The 27,083-nt window shown below is 41.2% G+C and overlaps 1 protein-coding gene across 6 annotated transcripts in view; it reads left to right on the forward strand.

Moving 5' to 3' along the window:
* The first annotated feature begins 6,117 nt into the window (after nt 1–6,117).
* The window catches only part of ABCC5 (ATP binding cassette subfamily C member 5), an 89,083-nt gene continuing 68,117 nt past the window's right edge, over nt 6,118–27,083 (forward strand). For 3 of the 6 annotated variants that reach the window (XM_055409273.2, XM_088838659.1, XM_088838660.1), the window contains exons 1-2: nt 6,118–6,242; nt 9,391–9,567. In XM_055409273.2, coding sequence (XP_055265248.2) covers nt 9,439–9,567 — 129 coding nt within the window. In that variant the 5' untranslated portion in view covers nt 6,118–6,242; nt 9,391–9,438. The other 3 variants (XM_088838653.1, XM_055409264.2, XM_055409281.2) reach the window with 3 other exon arrangements.

Genomic DNA, 27,083 nt, shown 5'->3' on the forward strand with positions numbered 1-27,083 from the left:
CAGGAAATTATTTTAGAAGCACCTGTGTACCCACTGTGAAGCTTTTGTTAAATTTTAACATTTATAAATAATTTTTTTAATTGATGTATACTTGATTTACAATGTTGTGTTAGTTTCTGGTGTACAGCAAAGTGAGTCAACCATATTATATATATATATATATAAAATACATATATATAAATATATATGTGTTTTTTTTCAGATTCCTTTCTATTGTAGGTTGTTATAAAATATTGAATATAATTGCCTGGGCTTCCCTGGTGGCTCAGTTGGTAAAGAATCTGCCTGCAATTCAGGAGACCTGGGTTCGATCCCTGCATTGGGAGGATCCCTTGGAGAAGGGAATGGCTACCCACTCTAGTATTCTTGTCTGGAGAGTCCATGGACTGAGGAACCTGGCGGGCTGCAGTCCATAGAGTCACAAAGAGTCAGACACTACTGAAGCGACTGAGCAAGCAGCACTCATAGTTGCCTGTGCTATACAATAGGCCCTTGTTGCTTACCTGTTTTATATATATTAATATGTATCTGTTAATCTCAAACTCCTGTATTGTTTAGGAGTTAATCCCTCCCCCAACCTTTCCCCTTGGGCAATCATAAATTTGTTTTCTATGTCTGTGAGGCTGATTCTGTTTTGTAAATAAGTTCATTTGTATCATTTTTTAAGATTCCACACATCAGTGATATCGTATGGTATTGGTCTTTCTCTTACTTACTTCACTTAGTATGGTAGTCTCTAGGTTCATCCAAGTCATTTCTTGAAGAAATAAAATATTACAGGACAGATGAAGCCCCTTGTATATCCCTCTCTGTTCTCATCCCCGCCCCCCAGCAACACCAGAAGTAATTGTACCTCGAATCTGTTGTTTTTCCTGCTGAAGCCTGGCTTTACATTTTTAAATACGCATCTTCATCTATAAACAACATATAGTTTTACATGTTTATAAAATTAATAGAAATTAATTAAATTAATTAAGGATGGGATGGTTAGATAGCATCACTGACTCAATGGACATGATTTCGAGAAAACTCCAGGAGATAATGGACAGAGGAGCCTGGTGTGCTGCAGCCCATACAGTCAAAAGAGTTGGACACAACTTAGCAACTGAACAACACAACAGCGATGAATACACATGAGGTCATACAATTTGAGTCTTTTTGTAACTTACTTTTGTTTATTTAGTTTTGGCTGTGCTGGGTCTTTGTTGCTGCTCGGGCTTTTCTCTAGTTGCTGCGAGCAAGGGCTACTCTCCAGCTGTTGTGCATGGGCTTCTTGTTGCTGTAACTTCTCCTGTTGTGGAGCGTGGGCTCTGGAGTGTGAGAACCTCAGTAGTCGTGGCAGGTGGGCTCAGTACTTGTTGCTCCCGAGTTCTAGAGCACAGGCTCAGTGGTTGTGGTACACAGGCTTAGTTGCTCCACTGCATGTGTGATCCTCCCAGACCAGTAATTGAACCCATGTCTTGTGCATTGGCAGGCAGATTGTTTACCACTAAGCCATCGGGGAAACCTTTTGTAACTTATTTTTGTTTAACATTGTTTTTGAGGTCTATACATATTGATAATATTTTAACTCCTGTTCTTCAACTGTTGTATAATACCCTATTATACAAATATCATAATCTTGTTCTCTTGTTAATGAAATTTAGATTCTTTTCTCGATTATAGAAAATACACAAGGAACATACCTCCTTGTGCATGTGTGAGAGACCCTTTAGGGCAGCTTTTCTTAGATGATAGTATTAAGCCATAACACCCTAAGGTATTCACTGTGTATAAGGAATTAACTTCTAGGCCATCTAGAATGAGTGTGCTCTTCTGTGTGTAGTTGCTCAGTTGTGTCCGACTCTTTGCGACCCCACGGACTGTAGCCCACTAGGTTCCTCCATCCATGGAGATTCTCCAGGCAAAAATACTGGAGTGGGTTACCATGCCCTCCTCCGGGGTCGAACCCAGGTCTCCTGAATTGCAGGCAGATTCTTTACCAACTGAGCCACCAGGGAAGCCCAGAATGAGTTTAGCTATGTGCTATCCTTGGGAGAATTGAGAAAATAGTCACTCAAATAATTTTGTGTAGGGTTTGATTCATTTGCAGAAGCTCTAATTGAGAATGGCTACTGTAGAGCGTATATGTAGAAGTAGAATAGCTAGGTTCAGGATAGGCATATGTGACAGAACATTAGCTTTCACCAAAATCTGTTCTTTCCTTCTTCCATTGTGACAGAATTGTAGATGGCTCCTAGCTGCCTCATTGAGAACTACATTTTCTTGCTTCCTTCTCAGTTAGATGCAACCATTTGACTAAATTGTTACCAATAGAATGTGAGTGGAAATGAGAGATGTTGCTTCTTGGCTGATGCCTTAAGGCCAAGTCACACCTCCTCCACACTCCATGTTTCCTTCCCTCCACTTGGGTGACTGGTGGTGGCAATTAGTAGAGCAACTTTGGAAGCCAAATGTTGAACTTGACAGAGTTTGCCCTGGGTCTCCAGCTGAGTGCCAAGACCACAACTACACTGCTGATCTGGTATACTCACTCACGTGGGACTTTCATGCAGGAGCAAAATAAACTTCTTGACTATAAGATACTGAATTGTAGGTTTACTTGGGATCTTTTTCATACTTTTCATGGGGTTCTCAAGACAACAGTACTGAAGTGGTTTGCCGTTCCCTTCTCATTTCAGACGCTAGCAAAGTAATGCTCAAAATTCTCCAAGCCAGGCTTCAGCAGTACATGAACTGTGAACTTCCAGATGTTCAAGCTGGATTTAGAAAAGGCAGAGGAACCAGAGATCGAATTCCCAACATTGGTTGGATCATAGAAAAAGCAAGAGAGTTAAACAAACAAACAAACAGCTACTTCTGCTTTATTGACTATGCCAAAGCCTTTGACTGAGTGGATCACAACAAATTGTGGAAAATTCTTAAAGAGATGGGAATACCAGACCACCTTACCTCCCTCCTGAGAAATCTGTATGCAGGTCAAGAAGCAATAACTAGAACCAGACATGGAACAACAGACTGGTTCCAAATTGGAGAAAGAGTACCTAAAGGCTGTACATTGTCACCCTGCTTATTTAACTTATATGCAGAGTACATCACCCAAAATGCCAGGCTGGAAGAAGCACAAGCTGGAATAGAGATTGCCGGGAGAAATATCAATAACATCAGATATGCAGATGACACCACACTTATGGCAGAAAGTGAAGAAGAACTAAAGAGCCTTTTGATGAAAGTGAAAGAGGAGAGTGAAAAAGCTGACTTAAAACTTAGTATTTGAAAAAATAAGATCACGGCATCTGGTCCCATCGGGAAACAATGGAAACAGTGAGAGACTTTATTTTGGGGGTCTCCAAAATCACTGCAGATGGTGCCTGCAGCCATGAAATGAAAAGATGCTTGCTCCTTGGAAGAAAAGCTATGACCAGTCTAGGCAGCATATTAAAAAGCAGACATTACTTTACCATTACATAAAGGCCCGTCTAGTCAAAGCTATGGTTTTTTTAGTAGTCATGTATGGATGTGAGAGTTGGACCACAAGAAAGCTGAGCACCGAAGAACTGATGCTTTTGAACTGTGGTGTTGGAGAAGACTCTTGAGAGTCCCTTGAACTGCAAAAAGATCAAACCAGTCAGTCCTAAAGGAATTCAGTCCTGAATATTCATTGGAAGGACTGATGCTTAAACTGAAGCTCCAATACTCTGGCCACCTGAGGTGAAGAACCGACTCATTGGAAAAGCCCCTGATGCTGGGAAAGATTGAAGGCATGTGGAGAAGGGGACGACAGAGGATGAGATGGTTGGATGGCATCACCGACTCGATGGACATGGGTTAGAGCAAGTTCTGAGAGTTGGTAATGCACAGGGAAACCTGGTGTGCTGCAGTCCTGGGGTCGCAAAGAGTCAGACACAACTGAGCAACTGAACTGAACTGAACTTGGGGTCTAACAGTACAGTTCATTTCCAACCTATTAATTTGGCCAACTGTAATGTGGTTCTATCAGTCGATACTCTACCACAATGTGTGAAGCATCCTGTCTCTCTAAATCCTGAAAACACAATATTGTCAGATTTTTATGTTTCCCTATCAGGTGGGCATAAAATGGTAACTTGTTGCTAATTTAATTTCCATTTCCCTGATTATTAGTAAGATTGGGTGTCTTTTCCCCTGGGCCCTGGTGTGCTCGAGACCTTGTATGTGCCCTCCAAGGGTGAAGTTTCTGTATTCCCCAGCCCTGTGGAATTCCTGCAATCAAACCCTGATGTTCTTCAAAGCCAGATTCTCTGCGGGCTCCTCCTCTTGTTCTCAGACCCTCTGGCTGGGAAGACTAAGGTTGGGCTCAGAACTTCACTCCTGTGGCAAAACTTCTGTGCTATAATTGTTTTCCAGTTTGTGGGTTGCCCACCCAGCAGGTATGGGATTTTACTTTTTTGTGATTTTGCCCCTCCTACCATATCCTTGTGGTTTCTTCTTTGCCTTTGGATGTAGGGTATCTTTTCTGGTAGGTTCCAGTGACTTTTTGTTGATGGTTGTTCAGCAGTTGTTTGTGATTTTGGTGTTTACGTAAAACAGGTGAGCTCAAGTCCTTCTGCTCTACCATCTTAAGCTTATCTCCCTGGGTCTCTTTTCATATTTGAGTGGCTGCCTGAGTTTCCTTTTCCGTGAACTGTCTATTCACATCATTTGCCAATTTTTCTAGTACTTAGAATTTCTTATTGAGTTGTAGGAATTATTTGTATTAAAAACTTTGTCAGTTATAATTTGCAGTTTATCTTTTTGCTCTATGGCATCTTATATAGAAGCTGAAATTTTAATATGATAAAATTAATCAAACTTTATTGTTTTTGTATCTTATTTAAGAAGTTCACAAAGATATTTCACATTTTCTTCTAAATGTTTGAAGGTTTTCCCTTTCAGTTGGGCCTTTCATCTAAGTGGTATGAAGCTATAACCCCTGAGTTTTAAGAAATATGGATAACCAATTGTTCCAGCATTATCCAGTCTTTTCTTTCTTTCTCTACTGATTTGTAATGTTTTCTTTGTTACAGATCAGGTTTACATGTATACATGAGTCTGTTTCTAGGCTCTTTATTGCATTTGTTTATTAATCCATTCTTGGGCAAAACACTGTATTAATTACTTCAGCTTTATTGTACATTGGTGTGCATTTTGTTTGTTTGTTTTTTGCTGTGGTTCCAGTCACTTGGGATCTCAGTTCTTAGTTTCCCCACCACGGATTGAAGCTGCATGTGACCTTGCCAGTGAAAGTGGGGCATCCTAACAGCTGGACAGCCGGGGAATTCCCTACACTGGTGTTTCATACTAGCTAAAGGTATAAAGGTAGAGGAGTCATTTTACCTTTCATTAAAAAAAAAAAAAAATCTTTGAAATGTATAATCATAATACCTATACATTGTGTTGACATGGAGATTTAAGAAACAAGTATGCAAAGCACAAGATACAGGATAGGTAGGCACTAAACACAGTAGTTATTTATGTTATGATCATCTTGAAGGTACAAATGAAACACAAAGAGAAATGATCAATATATTTGGAAACCTCAGTTTCATTTATAAAAAGAAAGGGATGAATTGGCATGTCGTTTCTAAGGCTCTTGCGACTCTAAAAACTGTCATCCTGGCGTTTATTTTCTAGAACGTGGGCAGCACAACATGTGATGGACAGTGGGATTAAAGTGAGAAAGGTGATAGCGCAGAGTCGTGAGCACGCAGTGGTAAAACGTTAAGGGTCACACAGATAAGATGAGGGGCCGGCTGGTCTCCTATAGGCTACGATGACCTTCACAGTGTTTTCTGGTGCATAAACGGCCAAGCATCGCCGTGACCGCCCTGCCTACAAACACTGGGCAGCCAGCCCACAGAGGGCTACTGTCAACCCTCCCGACCACTCACTGGAACACACGGCCTTGGAGAAGATTCCAGACAGGATCGCAGAAACTCTGGGGAGGATGGTGCAGAGCCTGGAGCGCAGTGGAAGGGAGGAGCGGCCTGCACCTCCTCCAGGGCGTCTACAGTGCTTCTGGGAAATATAGTTCTTAGCCGCGAAAGGAGCCTGGGGCTCCAGGAGGCGGGACTACAATTCCCTTCAGTCTTGGAAATTCTTTGTGCAGCACGCCTGCGCAGTCTGGCGGCCAATGCCGCTATAAAGGCTTGTTTTGCTCCGGGGGCTAATGCTCCGGAGCGTGGTCGAGTGGCCGGCGCGGCCGTCCAGGAGCTGGGGCACAGGTAGGTTTCGGTGACTACCGCACCTCTTTCTTCTCCCTCGGGCTGTCGCGGGGGCCATCCCCACCCAGTGTGTTTCGGTCCAGGGTGAGGGACTGCGATCGAGGATGCGAGCAGTCCGCGGGAAGCCGGAGAACTGAGAAAAGCGGCCTGTCCTTCCTCTAGTCTCCCGCCGCCTCAATTTCGGGACGCCACCGGGAGGGTTGGAGGTGAGGTCCACGGAAGCCAGGTAGGGTGGGATGAGTGATCGGGGTGCCGGCTACATTCCCGGCTAACGCCACCAGGTGGTGCTACGCCCGCGGCCCGTGTGTGTGGGTCGCTATCGCCTTTCCAGGCCAGAATTGGCCATGGGAACGCCCTAAAGCCAGGGCATCCTGGGGGATGCTGGCCTGAGAGAAGCCCCGCTCTTCAAGGTTGTAGAGAGGCGGTTTGGGGCACCCCCGCTTAAGCAGCACAGAGGGGACTGAGCAGCCGGCGACCTCAGAAGTCATCGTCTCGTTTTGGCTACTGGGTAGATGGGAGGTTCGTGACAGAAGCACGCACGGGAAACCCTTGGCAGAGTCCGGAATGGAATCCAGATCTCTTGACAGTCATTAGTGCCCTTTCCCTTCCCACCGCACAGAGCTGCATGGGGCTTTGTATTTATCACATAGGGGTCATTCGGTTTCTGCACAGACATGGGGGAGGCAGGAGGCAGATGGACATAGAAAGGACTGGCAAAGTTTCAGAAGGTTTTGAAGGAGAAAATGGATAGGTCATTCTGTGGTCTCCAGGGTGAGTCAGTGAAAGGTGCGGTAGGCTGGAGACAAGTAGATTTCAGGGAGGTGGTAAGTACATAACCTTGTAGCTTCAGGTCTTTTTGTGTGACTGCAGGGCCTGGAACCACATTCCTGAGGTGCTGGAAACCTAAGGAATATTGCAATGAAGGCAATTTGGGAACACCAGTCTGGCTGCTTCCAGTCCTTGTAATCCTGTGCAAACTCCTCCCCTCAGGCAGTTTTGACTGCATCATTGTGCAGGAGAAGGTCTACACTTAGTGCTGAAGGAGCTGCTGCTGCTGCTAAGTCACTTCAGTTGTGTCCGACTCTGTGTGACCCCATAGACAGAAGCCCACCAGGCTCCCCTGTCCCTGGGATTCTCCAGGCAAGAACACTGGAGTGGGTTCTCCAATGTGTGAAAGCGAAAAGTGAAAGTGAAGTCGCTCAGTTGTGTCCAACCCTTAGCGACCCCACGGATTGCAGCTTACCAGGCACCTCCATCCATGGGATTTTCTAGGCAAGAGTACTGGAGTGGCTTGCCATTGAGTCTTGGTTAAAAAAAGTCGCTGACCAGGAGACCTCTGTGCCGAGCAACTCTATGGGTTCTCTCACTTTGATTATTCTGCTGTCATTGAACAGCTCTGAGTCAGAAATAAATGAAAATCCCTTCCCTTTCTTCTCTCTTAAAAAAGACTTTTAAACAACTTTAAGGGAGAACAGAAAGAAGAAAAGAGGGAAATACAAATAGTGTCCTCCCCTCCACCCCCAAACTCTGGCCTAGTGATCTTTCCTTAATTGTTTTCTTCAGATTTGGCCCTTGTTTGTTTCCCAGATCTATTGGACTTCCTAGCTCTTGACTGGCCTTCCTGATACACAGAAGAGGGAATCCTCCTTATGTTCAATGCCAGGAGATAGTAGCTTTGTCCCCGCACGAGGCCTGCCTACTTTCATTGCTCTACCTCTTGGCCCAGGAAATTAAAGAAGCAGGAGTGTTAGAGGGAATGGAAAATTGCTCTCCACACCCTTCCAACTTAGAATAACCTGGAACAAAGTGATCGAAAGAAGCTGAGGTTACATGAATTCTTAGGCAATTGAGGTGATCCTTGTGGTCTTCCTGATGGCATTTGGCATTCTGAGTGAGTTTCTATGGTCTCCTTCCTTTCAAACTTGCTCCCCTGCTCTTGCCTTTTTTCAAAGCAGGACTGATCTTTTCTGCTTTCCAGATAGTTGGCTAGGTTGAGGAACCTTTGGTGGGGAAGGTTGGACTTCAGTGATCCCTGTAACAAGCAGGATTATTCTGATCTGCAGCTGTATCCTGACACTGGGGACACTGGCAAATGCCAGGTCTGTTTATAGTTTAGGCTTAATGAGGTCTCAGTGACGTGATTGCTGTGCTCTTGATTATAAGCCGGTGTTCTTTATGGTGCAGTTTGTCATTGGGCAAGGTGACTTTTTTCTTTGAAAGATAAGTAGTTGAGCAATATCAACTCAGGTTACTGGACCCAGACCTCTGAAAGGTAAGAAGTCAAGCTTTCTTTTGTGCTGGAAACAAGTCTCTATGGTGGAGATTTAGTTCTTTTTATTTAGAGAATTTGTAAGTGTTCTTGTTTTCTGATACCTTAAAAAATGAATTGTAGCTGTCAGAATTAGTGTCTGCAATGTCGTACTTTTCATTCTCAGTGATTGATAGAAATTTATGGGATTCAAAAGGCAACACAGCTACAATTCTTTAATTTCTAGTGAGGCTGTTATAAAAAGTGTTTTCCCAGCTTGTATCTGGGAAGCTTTGACCATCTTAGGGTGGAGGAAATGTTTTAGAGAGGTTATGTATGTGTTTTACTTTTTCTAAAGTAACCAGAATTGATACCGGGTATTGATTAATCAGACTAACTGGGGTTTAGAAAAATAGTTTCAGTTAGATACTAGATAGGACTTAGTAGAACAGGGTGGGGAATTTGTTTTTGCTTTTTTTTTTTAATAACAGCTTTGTTGAGATATTTGTATACTACGAAATTCACCTGAGTGTAGAGCTTGGTGTTTGGTTAGTATATTAACAGAATTGTGCAATCATCACCACTAGCTAATTTTAGGACACTGTCCATAATCCACGGGGAATTTGTTTTTAAAATTCAGGTGTAAAATTTTTTTGGAACAAAGTTAAATTGTTTCTGGAAAGCCTTTTTTTAAAGACTTGTCTAAATGCTCTGTGCGTTGCAATTGAACTTAGTTGAGAAAAATAAAAGGGTACTTGAAAGATGTTTGAGAATTTATTTTTATAGATATAATGACAGAAAACTTTAATGCTTTTGTCTCTTTCTCTCTATTTTAAAGTTCTTTTATTTATTAAGCACAATTTAGGACATAACCTGTCCTTGATGCATTTTTAATTCTAGGAATTCTCAAGTGGAACCAAGAGTCTGTGAGCTCTCCACTCAGAGAAGATGAAGGACATTGATATAGGAAAAGAATACATCATCCCCAGCCCTGGTTATCGAAATGTGCGGGAGAGAACCAGCAATTCAGGGCAGCACCGAGACCGGGAGGACTCCAGGCACAGGAGAACTCAGCCGGTCAGTGCCGCCCAGCCCGAGCCCCTCTCCTTATCTCCTTGCTGTGCTAGACCTTCTTTCTTCGCAAAATGCGTAACTGAAAGAGGTTTCTTTTTCTTTACTGACTTCAGGTCACTGTTAAGAATTTATGGTTATTTGTGAAAGAGAAGAGGTTGATTCTCAACCTGTCATCTGTTTTTCCCCTTTGAGTTCTCCTCTGAAAAGGTGTTGCTTGAGAGAAGACAGTTTATGCAGAGTTGGGGAGGGGAAGGGCTGGGCAGGGAGCAGTGGGAATAGGAACCATTATACTTTATTCTTGTACTTATAATTGTTTCCTCCCTCTGCTCTGTTATCTGCTTTTAAAAGGTGACTGGAGATTCTCATTCAGATTTCAGAGTGTACTTGGAACAATTCTAGACTGATGGAGGATAATCAGTTGAAATTTTCAAGAAAACCTATGAGTGTAAAGGAGTCTTTAGTGAATAATTTCCTCCAAGGGAAATAATGAATATGCATTTTAATCCGGAGGAAACATCTTTGTTTGGGGAAAAATTCTTGAAATGCAGAAGTAATAAGAAAGAATGGGGGTTGCTGGGTAGGAAGTTGAGGTTTGTGTTCATGCATCTGTTCTGTGAAAATTGGAGCAAGATATGGTTCTACAGTTGACACTGGAGTTTCATTAGCATGACCTTACTTGTTCCTCTTTGCTACGTGAAAGCTGTTGCCTAATTAATCAACATTTTCTCACTGATGGGTATTTTCTGTTTCAACTGTCTATGGTACAATGCTTTCCTATTCAAGCTTAATTTTGGAGAAACATAGATTCACTGTAATCAGTGTCGAATCCTTAAGGTCCCAGTTCTGTACCGTTTCTGTGTCCTTTTGTCCAGACTTTATGTTAAAACACTTATTGAATATCTTTTGAATGCTTGACATTTAGTATAGCACTTATACTCAAAAAAGTCACAAAGGTCCATTGGAGCAGGGCTTTGAAGGATGATGAAGTGGGGATGCCGTCAAGCTGTTAAGTCATCTGTGCCTTAGTGGCTTAGAAATTAAAATAGTATCAATGGTAGAACCTGACTCATGAGATGCCTTGAGTATTAAATGAGCTAATACATATAAAATGCTTAGAATGGTGCCTGCCACGTAGCCTGTGTTCAGAGAATGTTAGCTCTTAGAGCTAGTAGTCTAGGGCATAAGAGGTGTATGAGAAAGTTCTACATGCCATGCTAAGGAATCTTTCACTATGGGCGTAGGGGAACTACTGGAAATTATTGAAAGGGTTTTTTCCTCTTAATTTTTTATTTGGAGATGACTGTAGATCCACATGCAGTTGTAAAATAATACAGAGAGATCCCATGCATACTTTATCTGGCTCTCCCAGTGGTAACTTTGTGCATCCTATAGTATGAAATCACGACAGGATGTTGATTGGCATGGATAACATGCAACCACTTTATTAAGACTTTCCCAGTTTCATGTGCACTTATTTGTGTGTGTTCTATGCAGTTTTTTCATGAGTAGATTCATATGACCACCATCACAGGCAAGATACAGATCAGCTTCACCCAAAGGATGTCTTGTGCTCCACTTTTAGAGCCGCAACCTCCTCACTTGCCCTCTCCCCCGGTCTTTGGCAACCACTCATCTGTTTTCCATCTCTGTAATTTTGTCATTTTAAGAAAGCCGTATCAATGGGATTATATAGTATGTAACCTTTTGACATTGAATTTTCTCACTCAGCATTATTCCCTTGAGAGCCATCTAATGTGTTGTGTATCAGTTGTATTTTCCATGTTATAGATAGACTACAGTTTGTTTAACCATTCATCTGTTGAAGGAAATGTGGGTTATTTCTAGTTTGTAGCTATTATAAACAAAGCTGCTCTGAACATTTGTGTATAGAATTTTTTTGTGAATAAACCTTCCATTTCTCTGGGTAAATTCCAGGAATGTAATTGCTGGGTCATATGGTAAGTGCGTGTTTAGTTTTATCAGAAACTTCCATACTCTTTTTCCAGAGTGACTGTTTAATTTTACATTCCCACCAGCAATGTGTGAGTCATCCAGTTTCTCTGCATTCTTGCCAGTATTTGATGTTATTAATTTAATTTTAGCCATTCTGATAGGTATGTCTGATATCTCATTGTAATTTTACTTTGCATGACCTAATAGCTAATGCAGTTGCGCTGAGATTTTTAAGACTTCATTTATCTTGCTGCTGCTGCTGACTCGCTTCAGTCGTGTCCGACTCTGTGCGACCCCATAGATGGCAGCCACCAGGCTCCACCGTCCCTGGGATTCTCCAGGCAAGAACACTGGAGTGCGTTGCCATTTCCTTCTCCAATGCATGAAAGCGAAAAGTGAAAGTCGCTCAGTAGTGTCCGACTCTTAGCGACCCCATGGACTGCAGCCTACCAGGCTCCTCCATCCATGGGATTTTCCAGGCAAGAGTACTGGAGTGGGGTGCCATTGCCTTCTCCGTCATTCATCTTAGGAAGATTAATTTTGAGGCAGTATATGAAAAATGTGTATGAGAGAGAGAGAGAGACAAAATACAGGGAGCAGTCTGGAGGCTCCTGTGCCAGCCCAGGTGAAAGAGGCCAGGGGCCTGGATCCAAGTCTAAAAAATAGTGAAGATGGAGGAGAGGGGAGAGACTTAGGGGTATTTCTGGAAGGAGGTAGGGAGACATTGGGGTGCCTGTGGTAAGGATTTAAAACTATTGATGGGCATATGGGGAGAGAAAGAAGAAAGAGGTAAGCATGAGTTTACTTTTGAACATGTGGAATTTGAGGTGCATCCAGATGAGGTGATCAGTAGATAGAGTACAGATAAGGAATGGAGCTGGGACAAGTTTTGGAGTCATTAGTGCATCCATGTAGATGAAGCCTTAGTGAGCAAGCTTGCCCATGCCTAGCTTGTAAAACAGGAAGAGATGGAACCTGGAAAGATAGAGCGTGGTCCTGTGAAATTTCTGAGGACAGAGGCCCTGTCCAGTTGGTTAGAGCAGAACTGACATTAGGGTGTGCAGTGGCAGCAGCAAACTTTTCCTCTGTAGGTAGAGAAGAGTTGGAGGTAGAGTCACTGTTGTGCCTTTTGTCCTCTAAATTATTAAGTCAGGCACCAGACAGAAAGTTTCCTTCACGTGACTGAGCCTCATCTTGAAGAAACAGGAGGCTGATACCAGCCACTTTTGTGAGATCTCAGGAGTCCGCATGAATTTAATTTTCATTATCCTTTGATGCTTCCTAAACTTTTAAATATGAGTACTGTTTTCCTGTTTTTTTTTACCATATCCTGTAGCCTCTGAACATTTTTTGTTTTTAATTTAAACTATTTCTTTTAATCAACTTTTTTCTTTTTGCTCAGCCTTGACCTAAGGAATAGAAATATAGGTTTATATAATGTATTTTTTACACATGTTAAAAGGCATATATAATGATCAAGTGTTTTTAAAAATTCACATATCACCTAGAATGTTCTTGCATATTATCTATCAAAACTCCAGATTTCATAGATTCAAATACATCTTCAACTTGTCTCATATGTTAGCAGTTTGCTAATAGGAAAAAAGCAAAATGACAAATTTCTGGATGAGTGATGGTATAAAAATGGACAGTTTAAGTATCTGGGAAGTGGAATGGCTGTAAAAGCATACCATTTACCTTTTTTAAGAATGTAAGTAGATAATTGGGTAGAGATTACAGTTTCGTGTCTTGTGATCATAGCCATTGTTTCTGTATTAGTTGGTAGAGATGAAATCTGGGACAAGACCTCCCAGATGCCAGCTCTGCCTATTATCCATCAGAAATGAAAAACAGTACCTCCCAAAGTAACAAAAGATAAGGATACATTTGTGGCTCTTAATTGGAAAACAAGGGTTTTTCCAACACCATTAGCCTTTGATAGGTTCAGTTTAACATGGACACGTGAAACTGTCAAGCAGAAGTCAGAATTAAAGCACCAAGTATTAAATTCATTTTAAACAAGTTGGTGATTTTTTTTTTTTTTTGCTGTCAGCAAAGTTGCAGAGTATATAGGTTGCTCCTTTTCTAAATTGGTGACCAAATCTTTTGGAATACTCTGGGAAAATTGCTCTAATCATTCACACCTTCAGATATTTGTATCACATCTGCTTAGAACTAGTTAAAATAATGCATTTTCACACCTTCCTTTTGTTCAAGACTATTGAGGTAAAGCTTATGGCCACACACAACTTGATGATTTGCAGACATCCTTTAATCCTCAAGTGCTAATAGGGGTGCCTTCTGGTGCTGTTAGTTCTTTGAGCCTAAGTGCTAATCTTGGCTGGTTCAGTTCAGTCACTCAGTCGTGTCCAACTCTCTGCAACCCCATGAATCACAGCACGCCAGGCCTCCCTGTCCATCACCAACTCCCGGAGTTCACTCAAACTTATGTCCATCGAGTCGGTGATGCCATCCAGCCATCTAATTCTCTGTTGTCCCCTTCTCCTCCCGCCCCCAAACCTTCCCAGCATCAGAGTCTTTTCCAGTGAGTCAACTCATCGCATGAGGTGGCCAAAGTATTGGAGTTTTAGCCTTAGCGTCAGTCTTTCCAATGAATACCCAGGACCGATCTCCTTTAGGCTGGCATTATTTCAACTAACATGAAGATTTAGTCCAGACCACTCCTTAACACTGTTCCTGTGTCTGAGGCGTGACTTTCTGAGCATAGCTCCTTTTCTTATAATTGCATTCAGATATGTACATGTTGATCACATAACTCTACCAACTCTGGTTGGTTTAAGATGTGATATATATTCTTTTTTTTTTTTTTTTTTAATTCAGCAAACATTTGAGCACTCTCCAAGATGTACACACAGCCATGAATGAAGTGTTCTGGTGCACATGATGATAAATTGAGGCTGGCCCTGCCTGCCCTCCCTAGAAGCTTCAACTCATTGTCATGTATGTAGGTTACTAAAATTTAGATGCTGTGGAAATTAACAAGAAGAAAAGAATTCTTTAGTCTCTGAGATCAGGGAAGACTTCAGGAGGAGGCAGAATTTGGTTGGAGACTTGAAGAATAGGTAGAATTTGGAGAAATGAAGAACATGCCTGGTGGAAGAAAGAGCTGTGGGTAGGACCAACAAGCTGTGGATAGGCCAACCAAAGAACTGTTGGCTTTCAGCATCAAGTGTGAAGTCATAGATGGAGAAGGCTAGATCATGAGTTTCAGATGATGTGTCGTTGGTTTTTTTTTTTTTTGCTAAATCTGCAGTTTATTTTGGTAGGTTTTTTTTTTTCTCATTTTCAAAAAGGCCAGTGGGGTTTTTTGTTTGTTTGTTTTTCAAACTTTTAATTTTATATTGGAGCATAGCTGATGAATAATGTTATGATAGTTTCAGATGGACAGCAAGGAGATGATGTGTGTTGTTGAATAACAGGCCAAGGGGTTGGTATTTTAGTTGCTTTAAATTAAAATTGAAGCAAAGATAAGACAAAGCTCTGTGATGCTTTTCTAAGCCTTTTTTTTTTTTTTTTATTGTGGTGGTTGTTTTCTCACTGTGCTCAGGCTAGATCCAAGGGTGACTGTTTTTTCCCTAGCGTGTCTAATCTAACTAAGAAAGGAGGAAACATGCAAAATAAGGAGTAGTCAACTAAAGTTCTTGTGCCTTTACTACTGTACTCTTTTTGTCCCTTCTCTCAAGTGTACCGCTGATGGAATTCGCTTTCTACCCATGTTAGAATATTCTGCCTCTAGGCAAAGTAACAAAGCAAGTATTCACAGAGTCCAGTGACCTTCACCAAGTGTCTCCTTTAGTTCTGTGTCCGGCTGACACTTCAGCCTTGGTTGGAGTATTTGTGATTAGTAAGTGGAAGAACTATTTGGGTGAGCTCAAGTTATATGTTAGAGACAAGGATGTGAATAGTAATCTCATACCAAGAAATAGGATTCTAGGATATGTTATTATGAAAGAATTATGGTCTCTTACAGAAAATGTGCAAATTATGAAAGATTACAGGAAAAAACAAAATCATCCTTAACACCTCTACCTAGGGACAACTGTTGTTGTCATAAAATAGTTTTGTTTAGTACTTTAACAAAATTTGACTCTGAAAGCTCTTCTTTATGGATGAAGGGTATGTGAATTTTTCTATGCCCTTGTGTTTTCAGTGTCAAAAATATTACCTGTGAGTCTCCTTGCTGTTAGGAAGGAGAGCGGGGTGAAGGAGATTAGTATTTGCAGTCTCTGCATTATTTTTCTCTTGATTGGTACTCAGTGACTCAGCATATTTTCTGGACAGTCAGTAATAGGATGAGTAAGAACACCTGCCTCCCTGCCCCCTTTTCCCTGAAGGCATCTATAAAGCTTTATAGAGCTTAGTACGGTATGATACGGTCTCTGGCCTGGTGCCAGATGATGGTCTCCAATAGCAGCCTGGAGCTCTCTGGTGGAGATGACAACAGCGCTGCCATTGGTGCAGAGCCCAGGTGGCTTTCCTGCATGGTGACTGAGTCTAGAGCCGGCAGGTCTCCTGAGGTTGGCCTGCTGCCTCGATCATGAGCTGTTTTACGCCATCTGCAGCACGGCTGCTGCTTCTTAGCTAGGAAATGCTGCTTAAGGGAAATAAATATAGCTTGTTGGCACGAGTTAAAGGAGATTTCTGTCAAAAGGGAAGAAAAGTATTAGAACTAGCAACGTATTTTTTAAGCAATTTTAAATACTCAAGCCTTTATTTTGTTAAAATCTATAACTTGGAAGTGACAAATGGTTAATGAAAAATTTTTCAATGAAACTTGGGTTTTGCTTTGAGGTAGCCTTGTACTCGGAGAAGGCAATGGCAAGCCACTCCAGTACTCTTGCCTAGAAAATCCCATGGATGGAGGAGCCTGGTAGGCTACAGTCCGTGAGGTCGCTAAGGGTCGGACACGACTGAGCGACTTTACTTTCACTTTTCACTTTCACACATTGGAGAAGGAAATGGCAACCCACTCCAGTGTTCTTGCCTGGAGAATCCCACGGACGGGGGAGCCTGGTGGGCTTCCGTCTATGGGGTCACACAGAGTCGGACACAACTGAAGTGACTTAGCAGCAGCAGCCTTGTACTGGGGCTTCCCAGGTGATGTGTTGGTAAAGAAACTCGCCTGCCAGTGCAGGAGATGCAGGAGACATGGGTTTGATCCCTGGTTTGGGAAGATCCCCTGGAGAAAGAAATGGCAACCTGCTCCAATGTTATTGCCTGGAAAATTCCATGGACAGAAGAGCCTAGCAGGCTACAGTCCATGGGGTCACAGAGAGTCAAACGCGACTGAGCATGCATACGCAGTCTTGTGCTAATGCTTTCTAAAATGTCTCATTATTCTGTCCCTCACTTTCTGTTAGTCAAAAATAAAAAAGGCCAATGCCAGGAACAGGGAACAGGGCCTCTGTAAGTCTTTACAATAGTTGAACCTCTCAGTATCAAAGTTACAGACTAATGTGAAGTTAATTTGGTGCACAGAAGTCCACTAATTAGTAGAATTAATCTTATTAAGTCTATCCCTTCCCTCCTCACCCCCCTTTTTGTGAGTTAACCTATTTAAATAATTAGATGCCATATTTTTAAAAATTATTTAAGATTATTTTCTGAATTAGCTGTTCAAAGAATCAACTCTTATTAGATATCAAATGACAGTTTCTGTTGACTAAAGCAGGTATGATGTTAAGCAGTTACTTAGTTTCCTTAAATGTATTCTTACAGTGGAAAAATAGGCAAACTGCCCAAATATTCATCTTTACTTTGCATCTCACCATTGTCAGAACTTCCAGCCTGCTCTGCAGTACAGGTCACATAATGGACCCACTAATGTCTTATTTTAGACATTTAATACAGGCACACACAGTACTGGGCACTGAAGGGAGTTTCATTTACAAATTATATTTTGGCTTTTTATTTTTTTAAGCTAAAGCCTGAAAGTCTTCAAGGGATTTCGTCAAATGTAAAATACCAACATTTTGTTATCTACATTGGCGGTTCTCAGTTTAGGCTGCATATTAAAATCACTTGAAGAATGTTAAAAAAAGATACTAACACTCCAGACAAATTAAACCAGTCTCTGGGGTCACTCTCAGCAATCAGTGCTTTTTAAAGCTGCCCTGGTGATCCTAATGTGTCACCAGTGCTGAGAACCTCTTCCCTAGATCTCACGGGATCGTCTCTTCTATCCCCTCAACCAGTGGGGCTCCAAGTGTTTCCCTTTTCTTCTTCTGAGATTTATTTTCAGTTTATCCTTTGAAACCTTATCATCGTAATAACAAAGTTAATCTCATCCCCCAATGTAATAGGAACTTGGGAAAAGTTTCTTGGAATTTAGCTTATAAAACAATTGAAAGCCCTCCAATTTTTCTCCTGATTCTGGGGTAATGCTCGATTATGAGGTGCGGAAAAATACCTGTTTTACTGTGATGGTAATAAGGTATATCCACTGGTTTTATGTATTTACACTTGTGGTTTGTATTAATAATAGATCCTGGACATTAGGGTAATGCAGCCTAGTTACAAATGAGTGAGCTGGGGTACAAATTAATCTAGAGCTACTGAGCTGGAATCAAGATTGCCGGGAGAAATATCAATAACCTCAGATATGCAGATGACACCACCCTTATGGCAGAAAGTGAAGAGGAACTCAAAAGCCTCTTGATGAAAGTGAAAGAGGAGAGTGAAAAGGTTGGCTTGAAGCTCAACATTCAGAAACAAAGATCATGGCATCTGGTCCCATCACTTCATGGGAAATAGATGGGGAAACAGTGGAAACAGTGTCAGACTTTATTTTTGTGGGCTCCAAAATCACTGTGGATGCTGATTACAGCCATGAAATTAAAAGACGCTTACTCCTTGGAAGGAAAGTTATGACCAACCTTGATAGTATATTAAAAAGCAGAGACATTACTTTGCCAACAAAGGTCCGTCTAGTCAAGGCTATGGTTTTTCCCGTGGTCATGTATGGATGTGAGAGTTGGACTGTGAAGAAAGCTGATCGCCGAAGAATTGATGCTTTTGAACTGTGGTGTTGGAGAAGAATCTTGAGAGTCCCTTGGACTGCAAGGAGATCCAACCAGTCCATTCTAAAGGAGATCAATCCTGGGTGTTCATTGGAAGGACTGATGCTGAAGCTGAAACTGCAATACTTTGGCCACCTCATGCGACGAATTGACTCACTGGAAAAGACTCATGCTGGGAAAGGTTGGGGGCGGGAGGAGAAGAGGACGACCGAGAATGAGATGGCTGGATGGCATCACCGACTCTGTGGACATGAGTTTGAGTGAACTCCGGGAGTTGGTAATGGACAGGGAGGCCTGGCGTGCTGTGATTCATGGGGTCGCAGAGAGTCGGACACGACTGAGCAACTGAACTGAACTGAACTGAACTGAGCAATAAGACTGAGGTTAGCAGGTTCCCCAACTCTGACTAGTGAGCCATTTCTACTGTATTTTGCTTCCTTCCTGTGAAGGTTACATTCTGAAATGTTGCTGTCCTTCTAGACTGAAGTGGCCACTCTCTGGAATTTCTTTTTTTTTTTTTTGGGCTTATTATTTTTTTTTTTGGTAATTAATTTATTTTTTATTGGAGGCAAATTATTTTACAATATTATATTGGTTGGTTTTGCCATACATTGACATGAATTCGCCCTGGGTTTACATAAGTTCCCCCTCCTGAACCGCCCTCCCACCTCCCTCCTCCCTTTATCCTCCCTCTGGGTCATCCCCGCATGCCAGCCCCAAGCATCGTATAACATGCATTGACCCTGAACTAGTGATTCGTTTCACATATGACAACATACGTGTTTCAATGCCATTCTCCCAAATCATCCCACCCTCACCCTCTCCCATAGAGTCCCAAAGACTGTTCTATACATCTGTGTCTCTTTTGCTGTCTCTGGAATTTCTTAAGGGAAATGCTTGAGATGATCAGGATCTTGTTAATAACGCATTGGAATAAGAAACTGCTGAGAATTGGGGGAATTGTCCTTTGCAGTGTTAACTTATTGAGGAGAGGGAGGATGGGGAAGCCTGAAGTCAGATGTTCTTGGAAAGTCATCAGCTTTTTTCATTTCTTTTTAAATTTAAAATAAAATGTAACTTTCTCTTTAATTTTTAACATTTTGAGTTTCTTTGAAAACTGTATCTTTGTAACAGCTTCCCTTAAAAGTTTGTCTTTCTAAATGTTTATGGTAAAGGCAGCTGCAGGAGTGGGACGACTACAGAAAAGCTTTCACTTGTGCCAGAAGAGTTTGTAAGAAGAGGCTATCCATTCTGTATTTTTGTTAGTATCTTGTGAATTGAGGAGAAGAAGAATATGCTCTAGGCTCTTGAGTTAGGTCCATTCTGATTGTGCCCCGAGGGTGGCTTTCTTTGTGGGGCAGGTCCAACAGGAGTATTGTGTATTGTAACCTTTAATCCCCTTGGAAGCTGAGAGGTGCACCTGGTTGGTTCCTCAGCCCCCGGGCTTCGTTAAGAAGGCTACCCTGCTGATGTCTGCTGTCAGGAAGGGATTGTTCAGTCTGAGGAATGATCATTGACCCAAGGTTCTTGTTCCAGGGGCCTCCAGGCAGGGGGAAGCCCGAGGTTGCCCTGTCAGCAGCCATTCCACTCTGGCAGCTTATTAAGATGAGATGGACAAACTAGATAAGCAGAAGCCCTGTGGTGTGACAGTGAGCCTGTTATCACAGCCCTGGGGATGGTCTTGGAGCACAGAGGAGGGAGGGCCCCTGTGCAAGTATCTCTGCTTATTGATTGCAAGTTCCTTGCTTACTTCACTGGATGGGCATATAAATGGCTCTGTGTTTCCCTGACCTTTATTTGAACAGTGGCTGAATCTAAATTTCACTGTCCCCTTTCGGTTCCCCAGTGTCCTCACCCTGCTCCACCTCAGAGTCTCCTAGCCAGAGTCCTCAGGAAGATACAAACAGCAGCAGTAATTTCTTTGTTGAATGTTTTCTCAACTCCTGGATCAAGCAGTATTTTTCCCTTTGGAATGAATCAGCTGCTGTGGACACCTTCTGTGGCTGCATCCTCTGTCCACGGAGAGCCCTTCAGTTTGCAAAGCTCCTTAGGAGAAATATAGAAAAATTAGTGCATCTCAGGAGAAGCCTTAAGAAGTTACTTCTAAAATTGACTTAAGGCATTGTAATATAAAAAACAAATAGGCCATAAAACACATTTCCCTAGGTCTGCTGCTGCTGCTGCTGAGTCACTTCAGTCGTGTTCAACTCTGTGTGACCCCTTAGACAGAAGCCCACCAGGCTCCCCCGTCCCTGGGATTCTCCAGGCAAGAACACTGGAGTGGGTTGCCATTTCCTTCTCCAGTGTGTGAAAGTGAAAAGTGAAAGTAAAGTCACTCAGTCGTGTCCGACCCTTAGCGATCCCACGGACTGCAGCCTACCAGGCTCCTCCATCAATGGGATTTTCTAGGCAAGAGTACTGGAGTGGCTTGCCATTCCCTAGGTCAGCATACACTAAATACTAGCATGTGAGCTAAGTTTAGCTCTCTTGGACTACCTTAGCACTACTGACATTTTGGGGGCTAAACTTTGTTGTGGGGGGCCTGTCCTGTGCATGGTTGGCTGTTCTGCAGTATCCCTGGCCTCGACCCACTGAATGCACAGTTGTGACCAAAATGTATGCAAACATTACCAGATATCTCCTGGGCAAGCCAAAATCATCCTCAGTTGAAGACTACTATGGTGGAGCCTGGTGGGCTGCCATCTGTGGGGTCGCACAGAGTCGGACACGACTGAAGCGACTTAGCAGCAGCAGCAGCAGGCTACGCTATCCAACACTGTAGCTACCAGTCAGAGGTAGCTGTTGGGCCTTGGAAATGTGGAAAGTCCAAATTGAGATCTGCCATATAGAACACACGCACTAGGTGTCAAAGACTTAGAACCAAAAAAGAATGTAAAATGTCTCAGAATTTTTTATTGATTACATGTTTAAAAGATAATATTTTGTATATATTGGGTTAAAGTATATTCTTATGGTTAATTTCACCTGTTTCTCTTCCCTTTTTAGTGTGGCTACTAAAAACATTTAAATTACATTTGTGTCTCATATTTTTTTCTGTTGGACAACATTGCACTGGATTGTCAATCTACTGCAGTTTAACCATTAATTTTCTATTAAGCATCTAGTTCCCTGTATACCACTGGGTTTAAATTATGTCTTTTCTTGGGGAGAATTTTCTTTCTACAGTAATATTATGGAGACAAAGCACGTATAAAGTGTTACATGTGACCAGTTTGTTTCCCTGACTACCTGCCAGCAACACACTAAAACTCCAGTCAAGGTTCAGATGTGTGTTTTTCTTTTGTTTCCCTCTTTGTTCACTTGGATTTTATCTCTATTTCTACTGATATTAAGGTATGTATAATTGTATCTTAAAAATTTAATTTTAATTTCTTGCTTGGTGACATTGAATTTAAAGGCTGAGAGATGGACACTTTTGAATCAATTTAGTAGATTATTCTGGATTTTGAACTTTTATAAATACTAGACTATAACCTGCATGAAAGCAGTGATTTTGAAGGGTGAGTCTCTTTTTTCACTCCTGTTTCCCCAGCACCCAGAGCTGTGCCTGGCGTGTTGTAGGTCCCTCAATAAATACTGAATGAATGGATAAAACATATGTTTTTCAATAAAAGCTAACTGTTCAAAATATTATGTTAGTTACCTGGTCACTTTTTTAGCTGTATTCTCCTTTTTCTTGATGCTAATTTCATTACACAGAAAGTTTTCCTTTTTATATTCAAGCCATCCATTTTGCCTTCAGTAAGTTTCTGACTTTGAGGGAAGATGAAGACTATTTTCCTTCCATCATTGTGCTAAAATGCTATTTAATTCTCTTCTGTTTATCTCACTATTTTAATGTAACTTTGAGGGTTAATCCCCGATGGATTAATGTATGATATGAAACATGAATCTCAGTTCATCTCCAGTCTGTTTTTTATTTGTCTCAAAGATATCCACTAAATCATATTTCCCTGCTGCTGCTAAGTCACTTAAGTCGTGTCCGACTCTGTGTGACCCCATAGACGGCAGCCCACCAGGCTCCCCCGTTCCTGAGATTCTCCAGGCAAGAACACTGGAGTGGGTTGGACCCTGTTATATTATTTATGTGTTCATATAGCAAGCATATATAACTTGAATATATCAAGTCAGTTTTCTTGGTTCATTTCCATTTTTAATCCAGTCAGTCTTAGAATGTTGATAACTTGCTTTACAGAATGTTAATAAAGTAGAATATATTTGTTTTTACTTTAAATAGACATTATTTTTCCCCTCGACTTGTTTGGCCAGGTAAACCTTTTTTGGGCAGCCCCAAAAGAAAGAGAAGTTAGGCATCCAACCAGACACAATTAGACATTTGTGACGTCTTTGCAGTTACTATCAGGGTAATATAAATATGCTTTTACTTTATTTTAAAATATCAGTCTGTAATGTATTCATCTGTTAGCATCTACTCATCTTTGGTTGAAAAACCACCTGGAAGTGCACTTTTGCAATTAAGTAAACTCATCTGTCTGTAGTCTAGTGTTCTAATCGTGTATCTGTGATTTTGACTTTGGAAACTATCATTTGCTTATAATGAGGTTAGTTTGGAGAGTCCGAGTTTATTTTAATCTGTTACCCTAAGGAAGAGAGGAGAGCTGGCTGTCTATAAAGACACATCCGAGGTCGTCTTGTACAGTAATGATTTATTTGCTTGTTTTTTCTTTGAAAGACACATAGCTTAGTGATTAAGAGCCTTAACTCTGGAGCCTGGATTCAATCTCTGCTCTTTAAAGATCTCTTCAAGTCTCTGTTGTTACTTCACAGTTTCCTCAGCTGTAAGACAGGGGAATAAGAAGTTAGTATCTATAAAACATTAAAAACAAGGCCTGGCACACAGTAAATGCTTTATTGGTTTGTTATAAGTTCGTTTGTCCACATTTTCCCATCACCTTCAAGTAAACAGTTTGCCTTTACCGATATATGCTAGTCATGAAATCTGGCTGCAGACAAAGAAGATTGTCCCAACTTCCTCTATTTCTTGCTAATGTCCCAGAGTAGGTGGGACAAAGGCAGCCTTGGGTCGACAAAATAGAACTGAAAGTACTAAAGCTAGTAGAAGTTCTCTTTTGTAATAACACTGGAATACACATTTTATAATGAATAATTAAGCAAACCGGATATATGTCTAGTTGCTGGGAGCTATACTTTTTAATCCTGTAATCCCACTGGTGGAATTTATCCTAAATAATCCAGAAAGAGAAAAATAAACTATAATAAACTAGTGTTTATTACACTATTAATAATATGCAAAACATGAGAGAAACTAAACAGAAGTGGATTGGTTAAGAAGATTTCTTAGTGGTATATCGTGTAGCTTTAAATGATGATAATGCAGACTGTGGAGCAGTATTGAGATATTCTAGTTGACATTTGAAGAATAGGTGCCAGGCCCTGTACTGAGCCAGGGGCCAGGGATACAAACAAGACTTAGTCAGTCTGCCCTCCAGAGCGCTTCTCTTGTCAGAAGCATACCACTCCTGTGGTGTAGTACAGGGAAGACATAGGAATGAGGAAATGAATTCCCTAATCTTGAAACAATTAGGGAAAGCTAAAGGAAAGAGGAATGGTTGAGATAGTCCATAAGATTTATCAGGTGGATCAGTTGGTGTGTAATTAAGATGTATTAAATGTTTGTTTAATACTTATACCCAATATTTTGATAAACACTTTCCATTATCCCATTCATTCTTCTCAACACTTTGTGGTCTTCCCTGGTGCCTCAGCTGTTAAAGAATCCGCCTGCAACGCGGGAGACCTGGCTTCCGTCACTGGGTTGGGAAGATCCCCTGGAGAAGGGAAAGGCTACCCACTCCAGTATTCTGGCCTGGAGAATTCCATGGACTGTATAGTTCATGGGCTTGCAAAGAATCAGACATAACTAAGTGACTTTCACTTTAATTTATTCTTCTCAACACTTTGTGGTAGGTGCATGTACCATTGTAAAAATGAGTAAGTTGAAGTTCAAAGTGACTTGGTAATATGAAGAAAGTTGGTGCAGAATCAGCCTGTGAGCCCATATCTATCTTCTAAAATCCATGTGGCACAATGGATAAGAATCCACCTGCCAATGCAGGGGACATGGTTTCAGTCCCTGGTTCAAGAAGATTCCCATGCCACGGAGCAACTAAGCCCATTCGCTCTAGGACCCTCAGGCCACAATTCCTGAGCCTGTGTGCTGCAGTTACTGAAGCTTGCATGCCCTAGAGCCTGTACTCCACAACTGGAGAAGCCACTGCATTGAGAAGCCCTCCTACCGCAATGAAGAGTAGCCCTCGCTTACAGCAACTATAGAAAGCCCACATGCAGCAATGAAGACCCAGCATAGCCAAAAGTAAATATATAAACTAAATTATAAAAATAAGAAAATAAAATCTGCATGCAAAACCATTATACTTTACAGAGGCCTCCAACTATGGGAAAATTCCACAGTGACCTAAGGAGTATAAATAGTTTTAGATCATAGAGGGTATAGTTTTATTGGAGTAAGGGGATTTTGTCTTGATTTTCTTGATAGTGTTATTTTATCATTTGAGAATTCTTGCCAGGAGCTAAATACCTGCTGCTTACTGTTTTGAGAGTCCTGTCTTTGAAGGAGCTGGGGGCAAGTATGGAGTAGGACTTAAAACAGGATTCTGCATGGATCCTATTATCTCCAGCAAATATTTCACTGTTGTCCTCTAGGCAGTGAGTAGGATATGGCAATAAGATTGACAGTTTGAGAAGCAGTTTAGGAAAGAATAGCAAAAATATGATGTGACTTATTAAGTGGGTTGCTTAGAATGGTAACTTTTAATTGTCTTAGATCAACAATATAGACTTTTCCATATCCTTACAGTGGTCATTCCTATTCCACATGTTTATTTTATGAAAATATGAGAATTAATTCAGCCACTTTTCAACTACTTTTATGGGGGTTTATCTTTGTCAGGATAAAATTATACTGAATGCCTTGTATGAAAATCAAAAACAATACAAGAGGCCTCAGTCTCTGATATGTCACAGGCATTTTCTCATGCTGGTGTAGTACTCATGATATGCCTGGGGGAGTGAAACCTTGCCTGCCTGCTCTCATCTGAGTGTTTTTAGAGAACCTTTGAATTTTGCATTCTCCACTATGGGAAGTAACTACCCGGAAGAAGGTGGTAGAACATGACATCATGCGTATAGTCAAAGGAACAAAACTCATGCATTAAGATTGATTTTGTTTGTTGTTGTCATTAAGTCCATTCACTTTTCTATTCATAGGTTTTGATGAAACTAAGCATTTTAGAGATGAATAAAATGAAATCAGTGTCCTCTAAAGATAGAAATTGGAATAATTTTGTTCCCAGTATCTGGGACAGTTTTGCATATAGGTGCTCTGTAAGTTATTTGTTGAAAGAATGAATTAAATAAGATGTGAAGATTTTAGTTTTCTCTTAATGCTACTATGCCATTCTTATATAAGAATGCTAATGGATGGCATACCAAGTCTTCCTTTTTTAAAAAAATATAAGCTTTGATACTTCTTTATTTATTTATTGGTCATGCCATGTGGCATGCGGGATCTTAGTTCCCCCACCAGGGATCAAACCTGTGCCCCCTGCAGTGGAAGCTCAGAGACCTAACCACTGGACAGCCAGGAAATTCCCCCCAAGTTTTCCTTTTCTGATGCTGTACTGCCCAAAGATGTTTATAAAACTCTCCTAACTCTTGAACTTGGTTCTCCTGGAAAGACAAAAGATCTAGAACAACTAAACCAGTTTTGCAAAGGAAGAATAATAAGGTTGGAGATAGCACACAGTGCTATTGTAAGACTTACTAAATAGCTGCCTTTTAATATTTGAGTTGCTTCTGTTCTGTGTGTAAAAGAGGTAGTGTGTGAAAATAGAGACTCCACTTTGTGTAAGGCCCAGTGTGTTGGTGCTACACCACTTAACTGTTTCTTGATCTGGGAGTCTGTTCTTTCTTGCTAGTTCACAGTAATTGCTAGAAATATTTGTTAGAATGTCAGAAAAGGATAAGGTTCTTATAATCCTTTCATGAGGAAAAGAATGGTTCTGCTTCTGTAACAGTAACTGTGGAAGTCACTTTGGGTTAATAAACAACAGGGTCCTATGGTATAGGACAGGGAACTATATTCAATATCCTGTGATAAACCATAATGGAAAAGAATATGAGGAAGAATATGCGTGTGTGACCCTGTGATCCCACTCTGTGGGGGGATCTGTGTGACTATGATCCGTGGCATATATCTGCGTAACAATATGATCCCAAAAAGATACATGCACCCCAGTGTTCATTGTAGTACTGTTTACAAAAGGTAAGATATGAAAGCAACCTAAATGTCCATTGACAGAGGAATGAATAAAGAAAATATGGTACATATATACAATAAAATATTATTCAGCCATTGAAAAGAATGAAATAGTGCCATTTGCAGCAACATGGATGGACCTAGAGATTATCATACTGAGTGAATTAAGTTCAGACTGAGAAGGA

The sequence above is a fragment of the Moschus berezovskii genome, chromosome 1 (genome assembly GCF_049115385.1).
Source record: "Moschus berezovskii isolate FMDL1 chromosome 1, NW_MosBer_1.0, whole genome shotgun sequence".
NCBI classification, from domain to species: domain Eukaryota; kingdom Metazoa; phylum Chordata; class Mammalia; order Artiodactyla; family Moschidae; genus Moschus; species Moschus berezovskii.